Here is a 12,820-nt window from a genome sequence, read left to right as displayed (position 1 = left end):
GCCTCCTCACAGAGAACCTCTGGAGCTCGTACCTGACCAAGGGCGTGATCGTGGAGAAGCGGGGGCTGCCCTCCGTCAGCCCCCCCGACACGCCGGTGGACATGGACCAGCCCTACGTCTTCAGCGACATGACCTCCTACTTCACCCTGCTCGTCGGCATCTACTTCCCCTCGGTCACAGGTGGGGGCGGCCGCCGGCCCCGGTTCGCGTGCGGCGGGGCCCCGGCACACGTGCTGCCGGGCCTGCTCCCGCCGAGCCCCACGTGCGCGTCCCCGGCGCTGGGTGCGGCGGCGGTGCGGCGGGGGTGATCGCAGCCTGCGCCTCCCACGCAGCCGCCCGCGCTCCAGATCTGACGGTGCCGCTCGGCGCCGCGCTGACGTCCCGCGGCTCCGGTATTTATAGTTCCCCGGGGGCGGAGGAGCCCCCCCCGCCCCAGTCCCGCTGCGGGGTGCAGCCGGCGGGTCCTGCCTGCAGCCCCGCTGGTGCCAGAGCCAGTGGGACCCCCAGGGCTGTCCCCGACGTGGCGGTTGCTGGTGGGGTCCTGGCACATCCCCGGGCAGCGCACAGACCCGCTGCCCTCCCGCCCCGTGCCCGCTTACCAGCAGGTCCCGGATTTGGTGTGGTGCGTGTCCCTGCCGCCGCGTCCCAGTCGCGGGGTCCTGCCCTCCCGGCCGCTGCCACAGCTGGGGTGCTGGGCCCTGTCCCTGTCACTGCTGCAGTCACCATCTGAGCTAATTAAGGGCTAATGAGACAAGTCACTTAAGAGCGTTTTGAGCCTAATCCTTTGGTGGCCTCTGACTGTGGCGAGGGGGGAGCGGTCTGGGGCCCCGAGCCATGACAGCTCCTGGCCAATGCCAGCCGAGTGCCTGCTCCCCGTCCCTGCACATGGCCCAGCCGGAGCCCTGCCGTGCCCGGGGCTCACACGGTGCCCGGCACGAGCCCCCCGGCCCATCCCAGCTGTGGCTCTGCCCACGGTGGCACCGTCCCCCCTTTCCCCAGGCATCATGGCTGGCTCCAACCGCTCCGGAGACCTGCGGGACGCCCAGAAGTCCATCCCCACAGGCACCATCCTGGCCATTGCCACAACCTCTGCGGTCTGTATCCTTCAGGGCTCGCCCGGGCCTGGGCCATGGGGGGAGGGCGGGGGGCTCGCTGTGCTGGGCTGACCCGCTCGGGTGCCCCACAGGCTGGGACGAGGGGGCAGGGTTCCCCGTCCTCCCAGCTCTCCTTGACCGCCTGGCAGATATCAGCTCCGTCGTGCTCTTTGGGGCCTGCATTGAGGGGGTCGTCCTGCGTGACAAGTGAGTGTCCGGGGGCTGTGTGGGGCGGGCGTGGGGGGAGCCTGGCAGCCCCCCGGGAGCAGCCCCCAGGAACGGGCTGGGGCAGGGGCAGCCCCGGGGGGGAGGTGGGGGTGTGTGGAGGGGCTGTAGCCGGGACACACTGGAGGGTCTGTGGGGGTTCTGGGGTGGGGGGGGACTCCTGGGGGGGCCCAACCTTGTAACAGGTGTTGGGGGCTCGAGTGTGCCCTGACCAGGTTTTGCTGCGCATCCACAGCCCTTCCTCCCGCGCCAGGGCTGCAGGCAGCGCTTGTTTGTCAACAGGCAGGGCTGCCCGCGCTGCCTGCGTATCTGGGGCAGCCCAGCCCGCTGCAAGCAGCAGGTGACACTTCTGGGTCGCCAGCACCAACACAAACAGGATCCAAGCCCCCCCCAGCCTTCATCGGCCTCCTCCCTGCACAGGGGAGGGGGACCCCCCCATCCCACGCCTCGCCCTTGTCCCCGGTGGCCGTGACAGGCAGGGGGATGGGGACAGACCCCACAGGGGGTGGGGACCCTGCCCCGCTCCTGTCCCGTCCCCCCGGTGCTGTCCCTCGGTGGCCGACCTGCTGGGGGGGCCGTGTTGTGCCACCATGGTGCTGGCGCTCGGGGCTCAACCGGGGGACGGAGCCACAGGCGATGCTGGTGCCCCGCAGGTTTGGTGAAGCCGTCAACGGGAACCTGGTGGTTGGCACCCTGGCGTGGCCATCCCCGTGGGTCATTGTCATCGGCTCCTTCTTCTCCACGTGTGGGGCCGGGCTGCAGAGCCTCACCGGAGCCCCCCGCCTCCTGCAAGCCATCTCCAGGGACGGGATCGTGCCCTTCCTCAGGGTAGGCAACCCCCAGCCCCACATGCCCACCACGGGGCAGACCAGCGGGCACCCGCTGCCCGCCGCTGCCCACCGCTGCCCGCCCTGTCCTCGTCCTGCGCGGCGGTGGGCGGCCGTGGTGGGTTTGGCTGCGGCGTCGGTGGGACAAGAGTGCCGGGAAAGGTCAGGGTGCCCTCCCCCTGCTGCCGTGCTGCTTCATATTTTATCTGCTCTCTGAAGACGTGTTCTCGCAACCTCATCGCTCTAAATCCAACCCGACAGCTCCCCCCGGGGAAGAGCGGGCTAATTTTATCCTCCCTCCTTCACCCTGACAGCCCCAGCCCCAGCGCTCGCTCGCTTGCGCCGCCTGCACCCACTAATGCGTCCAGACACGCGGCCCCCGCCCTCACACCCGGATCCCCCCCGTGTCCCCACAGCTGCGGGAGGAGCTGCCCCCCACGGGGTGCCCGACTCCTCGCTGGCTGTGGCCCTGGGTGGGGGTCCCGGGGGGACAAGGGCTGCTCTGGGTGCAGGGAGGGTCTGCGGGGAATGGCCCTGGGACGGCTGTCCTGGCAGCCCCCGGCTCGGGCCGTGACCCAGCGCCCCCTGGCGCACCCAGACCCTGCTCCTGGCCAGGGCTGGGCACAGGGGAGGGTCCGGCTCCCTCGGGCCATGCCAAGGACCCTCGCCCAGGGCTGTGTGGCACTGGCGGCGCAGAGCCCTGATGTTTCCCTCTCCCCACCACCCCCAGGTCTTTGGCCACGGTAAAGCCAATGGGGAGCCGACGTGGGCCCTGCTGCTCACCGCCTGCATCTGTGAGATCGGGATCCTGATCGCCTCCCTGGACGAGGTGGCTCCCATCCTCTCCATGTAGGCAGCACTTTCGCGAGCAGCGGACGGGCCCCCTCGCCCCGTGCTGGGGGGTGACGCGCGTGGGTCCCTGATCTCGGGGGGGGGACGGGGGGGGGGACACACACCCCCACTGCCCCGTCCCTGTCCAGGAGGAGGGGAGCCCAGGGCCCCTCCTCGATCAGTGTTGGGGTCTGGTGGGGCCTGCTCCAGCGCCAGTCACCCCGGGGCTGGGAGGTGCAGCGGGGCCCGGCTGTGGCCCTGGTCCAGCCCGGTGCACCCTGCTCAGCCTCGCGCTCTCTCCTGCAGGTTTTTCCTCATGTGCTACATGTTTGTCAACCTGGCATGTGCGGTGCAGACGCTGCTGCGGACACCCAACTGGCGTCCCCGCTTCCGCTACTACCACTGGTGAGCTGGGACGGGACAGGAATGGAGGGGATGGGGTGTCCTGCCGCCCCCTCCCCGGGCCAGGGACCCCAGGGCACACTGACGGCGCGGTGCTCTCTGCAGGACCCTATCCTTCCTGGGCATGAGCCTCTGCCTGGCGCTGATGTTCATCTGCTCCTGGTACTACGCGCTGGTCGCCATGCTGATCGCCGGCCTCATCTACAAATACATCGAGTACCGCGGGTGAGGGTGGCCGTGGTGCCGCAGAGCCTGGCCAGTGCTGACAGCCGCCCTGTGGCCCCGTGGTGTGGGCTGCTCAGCTGCCCCGGGATGCTTGTCCCGGGATGCTCCGGGGTGCCAGCGTGGTTCTCCGTGTGCGGAGCCGTGGACGTCCCTTATGTGCTGCTGGTTCTTGCAGGGCGGAGAAGGAGTGGGGTGACGGGATCCGGGGGCTGTCCCTGAGCGCAGCCCGCTACGCCCTGCTGCGGCTGGAGGAGGGGCCCCCCCACACCAAGAACTGGAGGTGAGGCCGGGCTGGGGGGCTGGGGGGTCGGGGTGGGGGCCAGCCGGGGTGCGGGCACTGACTGTAGGACCGTCCCTCCAGGCCGCAGCTGCTGGTCCTGGTCCGCGGGGATCAGGAGCAGAACGTGGTGCACCCGCAGCTCCTGTCCTTCACGTCGCAGCTCAAGGCTGGCAAAGGCCTCACCATTGTGGCCTCCGTGCTGGAAGGGACCTTCCTGGACAACCACCCGCAGGCGCAGCGGGCCGAGGAGGTGAGAGCTGCCTGCACCAGGGCCGCTGCCCACGCTGGGGCCACTGCCCACACCAGGAGCACCGTTTCTGCCCCGTGGCCAGGGCTGGCAGCCCTGCCTGCCGGGAGAGCACGGAGGGGACATCCGGACCCCTGCCCCTTCCCCAGACACCAGAGACACCAGCTCCAGCTGGGCACTGGTCCCAGTCTTGGCCAGCTGCTGCACGGTTTGGCGCAGGACGGCACGGCACGGCACAGCACAGCTCCCAGGCAGAGGCTGCTGTGCTGCTGGGCTGAGCAGCCCCTCAGCTGCCCTGTGGCCCCCACAGCCCCCAGCCTCCCCACGGTGCCCACAGCTCCCACGGCCACCGTGGCCCCAGTGCCAGGCAGGGCCAGAGCTGTTCCCTGCTGGAGCGAGAGCCCTCCCCGCCCCCCACCCCTCTGCACCAGCCGGGTGGCACATTAATGAGATTAAGCCCTCGGAAGCAAACAGTTTCTCTCCCATGCAGACATGTTATAATTTCTCTGAGTAAATAACTCTAATTGCTGCTCCGCCACCCGTCAGAGCCCTGGCACGGGGACACCCTCTGCTCGGCACGGTGCAGAGCCACGCGCCAGCTCCGCTCACTGCCGGGCCTCATCCCTCCCAGCCCCAAGCCGCTGGCCCGCCGTGGGGCATGGAGACCTGGGCACCCTGCGGGGGGACCTGCACCCCACAGCCTGCGCCCACACCCTGCGCCCCGTACTCCGCAAGGTGCTGGGGCTGGCGGTGCCCATCCCCGGGCCCGGTGGTCTCTGACCTCCCTCTCCCACCGCCAGTCCATTCGCCGGCTGATGGAAGCGGAGAAGGTGAAGGGCTTTTGCCAGGTGGTGATCTCCTCCAACCTGCGGGACGGCATGTCCCACCTCATCCAGTCCAGCGGGCTGGGGGGGCTGCAGCACAACACGGTGCTGGTGGGCTGGCCCCGCAGCTGGCGGCAGAAGGAGGATCACCAGACCTGGAGGAACTTCATCGGTACGGCTTTGCGGAGCGTGGGGGCCGCTGGGCTGGGCTGGGGGCTGCGAGCCGCCCCAGCTGACGTGGCCCTTCCCCTCCCAGAGCTGGTGCGAGAGACCACGGCCGGGCACCTGGCCTTGCTGGTGGCCAAGAATGTCGCCATGTTCCCGGGCAACCAGGAGCGGTTCTCGGAGGGGCACATCGATGTCTGGTGGATTGTCCACGATGGGGGGATGCTCATGCTGCTGCCCTTCCTCCTGCGGCACCACAAGGTAGCTCGGGCCCCACGGTGTGGGGCAGGGTCCGGTGTCGGGGCTGTGCCCTGCGAGCCGTGCCCATGACTCCCTCCCTCCCTCCCAGGTCTGGCGCAAGTGCAAGATGCGCATCTTCACGGTGGCCCAGATGGACGACAACAGCATCCAGATGAAGAAGGACCTGACCACGTTCCTGTACCACCTGCGCATCACCGCGGAGGTGGAGGTGGTGGAGATGGTGAGTGCTGGGTGGGGGGGCGTGCCGCAGGCTGGGGTGTTGCGTGTGGGAGAGTCAGGCAGAGCCTGCCCCGGGGGGGACACAGCCCCACGGGGCAGGGGGACATGGAGCGCAATGGGGAGGGGACATGCAGCACTGCGGGGACACGGAGACATGCAGGGCCAGGCTGGGAGCAGTGGGTGCAGCTCACCCTGCCCCACGGTTTGTCCTGTCCCCCCCCCCGCAGCACGAGAGTGACATCTCCGCCTACACCTACGAGAAGACGCTGGTGATGGAGCAGCGCTCCCAGATCCTCAAGCAAATGCACCTCACCAAGAACGAGCGGGAGCGGGAGGTGAGGCCACAGGACAGCCTGGGTGGGACCCGGGCCCCCCCCGGTGGCTGCGCTGCTCACTGAGCTGCCCCACAGCTCCGCGCGCTCGTCCTGCTGGTTAGCCAGGGCTGCAGGCTGGGGTCTGCCCGGCCAAGCCCTCTTCTGCCCTGCTCCCCGGGCTGACCCTGTCCCACACAGATCCAGAGCATCACGGACGAGTCCCGTGGCTCCATCCGGCGCAAGAACCCGGCCAACACGCGCCTGCGCCTGAGTGTCCCCGAGGAGCAGGTGGGCGACGGCGAGGAGAAGCCGGAGGAGGAGGTGAGGGGCTGCGCCAGGATGGGGCCCGGGTAGGCGGCTGGCCCCAGCCCCTGCCCACCATCCCCCTCTCCTCTGCAGGTCCAGCTCATCCACGACAAAAACACCACCACCTTCTCCAGCAGCTCCCAGTCCCCCGGTGATGAGGTGGAGACGGCTCCCGAGAAGGTGCATCTCACCTGGACCAAGGAGAAGTCTGTTGCTGAGAAGAACAAGACCAAGAGCCCTGTCAGCCCTGAGGGCATCAAGGACTTCTTCAACATGAAGCCGTATGGCCCCACATGCTGCCGCCCTGTCCCACCCGCACCCCACGTCCCCGGCCATCCCTGCCTGCCCTGGCCAGGCGGGTGCAGGCAGAGCCCCGGCAGCACCAGCTCGGTCCTGGCTCTGAGGAAGGGGTCCAGGAGCCCTGGGGAGGGGTGGGGTGGGGTCCCTGCACGGGCAAGGGATGGGGCACCTGGGCAGCGTGTGCTGCAGGGACTCAGGGTGCACACCTGGCGCTCACCTCTTCTCTCTCTTTCTCTCTCTCCCCCGGCCCCCATCGTGCTCCTGGCAGGGAGTGGGAGAACCTGTAAGTCTGGGTTTGGCTGGGGGCTGGGTCCCAGGGGCGGGGGGAGCTGGGCCACTGCTCATGGGGCAACGTGCCTGGAGCCCTGAGGTTGCCTGCGTGCACGAGGGCGGCTCGGTGCGCTGCGACAGCTGCTGCCGGTGCGGTGCCAGACGGCTCACCCAGGCGGCACGCGGGGGCCGCGGCTGCCAGCCCCTGCGCAGATGCCGTGCGGTGCCCACGCCGTGTGCGCCCCGTCTGCCCTGTGACGCTGCTGGCGGCTTCCTGCACGCCTGGGCTCGGGCACCCGCGGTGACGCTTGCGCTGTCTGCTCCTGCTTACTCCCACGCGGCTCGGCCCCGAGCAGCCGCGGTGTGACGCTGCCCACGGGCATCGTGCATGGCCTGGCAGCTCACAGTCGCCGGCGCGGGCTCGGCATGGCCAGCGGCCGTGCCAGACGAAGCCTGCAGGACCCTGAGTTCGTGCCGCAGCTCAGCCCCAGCTGCGCTGGGGCAGGGGCCAGCCCGCCCCGTAGCCCTTGTGGCTGGTGTGGGGCCAGAGACCGGCTGTGCCCTGCTCCGTGCCCACATGTGCTGTCGCCCCCAGGAACCAGTCCAACGTGCGGAGGATGCACACAGCCGTGAAGCTCAACGAGGTGATTGTGAAGAAGTCCCAGGATGCCAAACTGGTCCTGCTGAACATGCCAGGGCCTCCCCGCAACCGGAAAGGGGATGAGAACTGTATCCTTCCTGTGGGGCTGCTGCCTTGGGGCCAGCGCCAAGACCCTTCTCCACAGGGCGGGGCCGGGGACCGGGGGGCCACAACTGCCCCAAGGCTGGTGGATCTTGTAGGCAAGTGCTGAGGGGCACAGGTCTGGCGCCTGAGCCCAGACCCCCCCACACCTCCTGCCCTGGCCGGGTCTGGCAGGCACCAGTCTGTCTGTCTGGCAGAGCCAATGCACGCAGACAGGTGGTGGGGCCCTGTGATGTTGCACCCACACGTGTGAGCACGATGGCACGTGGCGAGGGCACGGGCTCAGCTCCGCAGGGCCTGGCTGCCTGCTGGGGCGGGCTCAGCCACGTCCCCGTTGTGCAGCGCCAGCATGGGGGGACTCCCCCAGCCCCTCAGCTTGGGACCAACCCCACCAGCTCCCGGCTCTGGTGTGGGTGCTCGTGGTGTTGGTGCTGCGGGCTCGGTTCCCCAGGTGTGGGGCCGGGCAGGGACGGCGCGGGGCTGTCCCCATGCTCTGGTGTGGCCTTGGTCCTCCTTGACGGCTGTGCAGACATGGAGTTCCTGGAGGTGCTGACGGAGCACCTGGACCGAGTGCTCCTGGTGCGCGGTGGGGGCCGGGAGGTCATCACCATCTACTCCTGAAACACGGTGCGTGAGAGAGGTTTGTCTGCACGCTGAGAGCCCCGCCACCCCTTTGCACCGCGCTCCTGGAGGGGAGGAGGGAAGGCCGGATGGCAGCCGGTGCACAGAAACTTCACCTGGCTTTGGCCGTGCCCCTGATCTCTCCATTCGAACTGCAGCACCAGATCTTCCGGGAGCATCCAGCACCAGAGCAGCTGTTCCTCATTGCAACATCACAGCACTGCTGTCCTTGTTTATATATAAATATATACAGTGTACCGCGGACTGAGCACCAGGGCCCAGCGCTGCCGCCACCGCCCATCCCCGGCAGGGCCAGCCCCGCTGCCAGCCCCAGCGCTGCCGCTCGTGGCCCCGGCCGGGCAGGAGGGCGGCTGCGCCAAGACGGGCACCCGGCCCCGTCCTGCGGCCACCCCAGCGCGGAGCTTGGCTGGACGCGCCCGTGCCCTGTGACCTCCTGCCGCCCGCGCCCTGCCTCCCCGCCGAGGCGCTGGGAGAAGAGAGAGGCCACCAGCACGCTTTCCTCGCCGGACGCTCCTCTCCCCACCTCCGGCAGCGCCCGGGGCTGCCTCCCCCCGGCGCTGCCCCCCGGCCGCCCCTCGCCAGGAAGGGCCTGGACAGCCCCACCACGCCGCTGCCTCGTGCCGCCCGTCTCTGGAGGCTGTGGGCCGAGCTTGTGGAGATGCAGCGTGATGGTTTGGAGGGGGCAGACGGTGGGGGGCGGCGGTGGGGGGTCGAGTGCCAGATCCCACGGCAGCACGAGCCCCGGCCTGGGGTGGGTGGGGGGTGCTCCCTGTCCCCGTCCTCACTGACTCCAGGCTCTCTCCACCCTGACGCTCTCCAGGTGCTTGTGGAGCTGCGGTGTCCAAAGCCGAGCCGAGGCCCCGCTGTGCGCGGCACAAGCTGGAGCCGCTCTCCGGCCGCTGGAGCTGCGTGGGTGCCGCTGCCCCCCCATGCCTGCTCTTGGCCTGGGCGCAGAGGAGTCCTGTCCCATCCTGTCCCCCCTGCCCTGCTCCCCCGCCACACGGTGCTGGGGGCTCTCAGGCCCCTGTCACCAGCCAGCCCAGCTGGTCCTATGCCGAGTGCCCCCCTGCCCCGCTGTGCTCCCCACTGCTCCCCAGGGCTTGGCTGCTGACCCAGCCCCAGGCAGTCGCAGACGCTGCCGTGGCGCTGTAGGAAAGTCCGGATCCGTGCGTAGTTTTAACATATGCAAAGTCTGTTTGCCTGGTCTGACAGGGCTGGACCCCGCGGCGAGGGGTGGCCGTAGGGGTCCCACTACCCACTGGCATCACGGCACTGCCCCACCCCGCCGGCCAGGGCAGCCCACGGCCCGTCTGCTCCTGCAGCAGCCAGCCCCCGCGCACCGAGGCAGTTCAAACACCTCTTACCTTTGGCAGCAGCTGCAGGGTCGCCCCCCGTCCCCGTCCCCCCTCACCCAGCATCTCTCACGCCAGAGAAACTGAGGAGCTTTTAACAAATGTGAATGGTTCCAGGAACCACGCAGGAAGCGGTGCCGAGGGCAGCCAGGGCGCCCACTGGCGCCCACCCCGGCCCCATGTACATAGTGTACATAATACAGTACGTGTATTTTTAAAGTGATCATATTTATGTTAATAGAACCAGATGAAGTCTATATATAGAGATCTATATCTATTCTGAGAGATGCAGGGCTCTGCTAGCACCAGGCCGTGGGGACGGAGAGCCGAGCCGGGCTGCTCCCACACGCAGCGGGTGCCCATCGGTCACACCGAGTGCTCTGGAGCAGCGAAGGCTCCAGCCTTCCCTGGCCACCGGCAGCCCCTGGGAAAGGGCCAGGTCGCAGGTTCATTCTCTTCTCAATTTAGCTTCTTAAGAGTTTTCAGGGAAAAGAAGTCACAGACTTTTCTGAACTTGTTTCACAGCAGATTTGAGCTTCCACTTGAAGTGCAGCCTGCTAAGAGTTGCCCTCTCCCGGCAGTGCTGGCTGCTTTGTGCCAGCCTGGCCCCCCCCGGCCAGAGCCGAGTCCCCGCGCTGAAGCACTCGCCTCGTTGGCTCCCCAAACCGCCCCCCAGTGCCACCCCGCACTGCAGCGACCTGCAGCCTCCCGGCCAGCGCAGAGGGAGCGGGTCCTGCTGCAGCATCCCCAGGGTGGCCTGGCAGTGGCTGCCTCCTGCCCAGCACGGGCAGCCCTGGTGGGTCCCAGCATCCAGCTCCCGGCCCTCCTGCCAGCCCAGAGCGGCCGCAGCCCTCAGCTCCAGCCTCCCCGAGCGCAGGAAACTCCCTCTGTGCCGGACGACTCCAGTCCCCACTCCCTCTGCCACACTCCTCTATTCCTCCAGGTCCAGGCCAAAGCTGTGTGGGGCTGCTTGGATAACAAGCAGTGGGGTTTCTTATGTTCTTTTTATTTAAGATACTACTTGGACACACTCCCAGCCCAAAACCAAGCCCCAGCTGCACATCTGTGCCTGCTCATACCTTGCTCCTCCATTTCCATCACTCCCAAAGTGCCTCCCTTCGCCCCAGCAGCAGCCCCAGCCTCAGCCCGACTTTCTGCCGTGGTAGCTTGGCCACCTGCCCAGCTGCGTCGGTCTGTGCTGCAGATGCTGGTGTGGAAGCCAGTCCCAAGGGCTGGGGGAGCTTGGCGGTTACAGGAGGTGACTGTCGGGGTGAGCCGAGACCTGGTTTTTGGGCTGATGAATGGTGCAGACACACAGGGCAGCACTCTCTGGTCCTGCCGCTGCCTCAGCCGCTCGGGAGCTGGTGGAAGGGCAGGCAGGCGTCTGCAAGCGGGAAGTTCCTTTAGCTCTGGGAAGGGCAGCCCTGCGGGAACCAGGATTTGCCAGTGTGTAGCTGCTCTGCCCCTTGGAGCTGGTCCTGCACCACCACACACAAGCTCAAGTGCTGTTTCCAGCCTCCCAAAATTATTTGAGGCACTTCTGTGGCAACGGGGGAGGCACGCGCAGCAACCTGCCTGCTCATCTCAGGTGCCAGCACCATGCTTGTGGGGCCTAGAGCATCGCCAGCTGCTCCCCGCGGTCACCCTCTCCCTGCAGCGTGGCTGCCACGCCGCCAGGCCCAGGGAGCGGGTCAGCACCGGGGCCCGAGGGCAGAGGCCGGTCACCCACAGCGCCCACCGCCGCTGAGCCCACAGACAGCGTCACCCTCGGCACCACGAGCTCTTCCCCTGGGCACGGGGTGGCAGGGACCGGTGATGTCCGCAGAGCAGTGGCGAGGCAGCAGGCCGGGGCGTGCTCCTCCGCAGAGGGGTTCACTCCATCGCCCCCCCAGCGCCGCCAACGGATCCCCTTCCCCCTCAGCACCACTTCCACCCCTGAGGACAAAGCCGCGGTCCCAGCTCCCCCCCCGGAGCGGGAAGGCGACCCCTTCCCATTGCTACTGCGGGAGAAAGGCGTTTCCCTCCCTTGTCCTCCGGCAGGAGCAGGGGCCCAGCTCCAGAGTGAGCCAGGGCCGCCTCGACACCCCTGCCAGGCAGGATTCGGCTGCGGCAAGAGGCGCTGGTCCCATGGCAAGTTCCTGCTCGCCGCTGGCCGGAGAGGGCCAGTTTTAGCAGACAGCACTGCATGTTAGTTTACAAACCCAGCCCTGCACGTTTGGCCTCTGTGAGTGTTCGGTTTCCCCATGGAGCACCCTTCTGCCGTTCCACCTTGGTGAAGACAGTGTCCTCCTCCGGTAGACACGCAAGTTCCTCCCTGGCACATGCGCAGACACGTTTCGGTTTTTGTTCCAGACAGGAAGGTCTTGACGCCCAGGTTGGTTTCGCCGGCGGGCAGCTGCCGGGAGCGGTGCTGAGCAGAGGGGCCGGGGGTTCAGCGGCGCGGCCGCAGCCAGTGGGGAGTGCGCAGAGCCCGGCCGTGGCGTGGGCTCGCTCCCGCAGCGTCATGGGGGAGCTGCCCTGCCGCGGTCAGCGGGGGGGCACGGGCCCCACCCGCGGGGCAGGGCAGCAGCAACGCAGCAGCGGCAGCTCGTGTCGCTGCAGCCACCCCGCGGGCCAGGCAACGAGGCAGCACTGGCAGGAGGCGCAGGCAGCGCCCAGCCCAGGCCAGTGTCGGGCCGCGGCTGGGTGAGAGGAAGGACCAGAGACAAGGGTAAGAGTTGCACTAGAAGAGTCAAGACCCTCCTCTGTGTAGCAGGACTAAAAACCAGCAGAAAGACCAAAAGGTCTGAGAATTGCTGGTTACAACACTTTCTGTGCTACATGTGCAATATATTTGTTATGAATGTTATCACAAAGTCAGTTCATTCAATAATCTTTTACTCACCGTAGCTAGATGTTCTACGTCCATTCAAGTGACTTTTATTCGAGTGCAATATTTCAATAGACATGTAGTGACCTAGTATGCTTTGTGTTTTAGAGAATCTGTGTGCAGAGCAATGCAATTAAGTTTAAAACCTTGTAAATAAAACAAGTTGCAAACCAAAAAAAAAAAAAAAAAAAAAGTATTAGGCTTGCATTTAATTTCTGTGAGTGTTTCAGTATCGTGCACTAGGCCGCCTCAGTACAGCCCCTGTGTTTTCTGTGCAGGTATTAATGGAGGAGTGGCTCCTCGGCTGTTGAATGCTCCCTGTTAATGCTTTACTGCTTTCACTGTACTCATTTTTCTAGACTCCTGTCTGCACAAAATGCAATAAATGATTTTATTACACCCTTCACTACTTGCACGGGGAGTTT

The 12,820-nt window shown here is 67.0% G+C and overlaps 1 protein-coding gene across 3 annotated transcripts in view; it reads left to right on the top strand.

The window, feature by feature from the left end:
- The window catches only part of SLC12A5 (solute carrier family 12 member 5), a 30,549-nt gene extending 17,748 nt beyond the window's left edge, over nt 1-12,801 (top strand). For 2 of the 3 annotated variants that reach the window (XM_074843302.1, XM_074843304.1), the window contains exons 9-26: nt 13-180; nt 1,000-1,098; nt 1,244-1,301; nt 1,973-2,147; nt 2,877-2,995; nt 3,284-3,382; nt 3,485-3,604; nt 3,780-3,884; nt 3,966-4,134; nt 4,932-5,127; nt 5,212-5,381; nt 5,470-5,601; nt 5,828-5,935; nt 6,113-6,235; nt 6,314-6,501; nt 6,789-6,803; nt 7,386-7,519; nt 8,062-12,801. In XM_074843302.1, the coding sequence (XP_074699403.1) occupies nt 13-180; nt 1,000-1,098; nt 1,244-1,301; nt 1,973-2,147; nt 2,877-2,995; nt 3,284-3,382; nt 3,485-3,604; nt 3,780-3,884; nt 3,966-4,134; nt 4,932-5,127; nt 5,212-5,381; nt 5,470-5,601; nt 5,828-5,935; nt 6,113-6,235; nt 6,314-6,501; nt 6,789-6,803; nt 7,386-7,519; nt 8,062-8,153 (2,270 nt within the window). In that variant the 3' untranslated portion in view covers nt 8,154-12,801. The remainder of the gene's footprint in view (nt 1-12; nt 181-999; nt 1,099-1,243; nt 1,302-1,972; nt 2,148-2,876; nt 2,996-3,283; nt 3,383-3,484; nt 3,605-3,779; nt 3,885-3,965; nt 4,135-4,931; nt 5,128-5,211; nt 5,382-5,469; nt 5,602-5,827; nt 5,936-6,112; nt 6,236-6,313; nt 6,502-6,788; nt 6,804-7,385; nt 7,520-8,061) is intronic. The other variant, XM_074843303.1, reaches the window with a different exon arrangement.
- Nucleotides 12,802-12,820: the final 19 nt, after the last annotated feature.

The sequence above is a fragment of the Strix aluco genome, chromosome 17, assembly GCF_031877795.1.
Source record: "Strix aluco isolate bStrAlu1 chromosome 17, bStrAlu1.hap1, whole genome shotgun sequence".
Taxonomy (NCBI): Eukaryota; Metazoa; Chordata; class Aves; order Strigiformes; family Strigidae; genus Strix; species Strix aluco.
The sequence above is the reverse complement of the archived record's forward strand: the minus strand, read 5'-3'. Positions and strand labels throughout refer to the sequence as shown.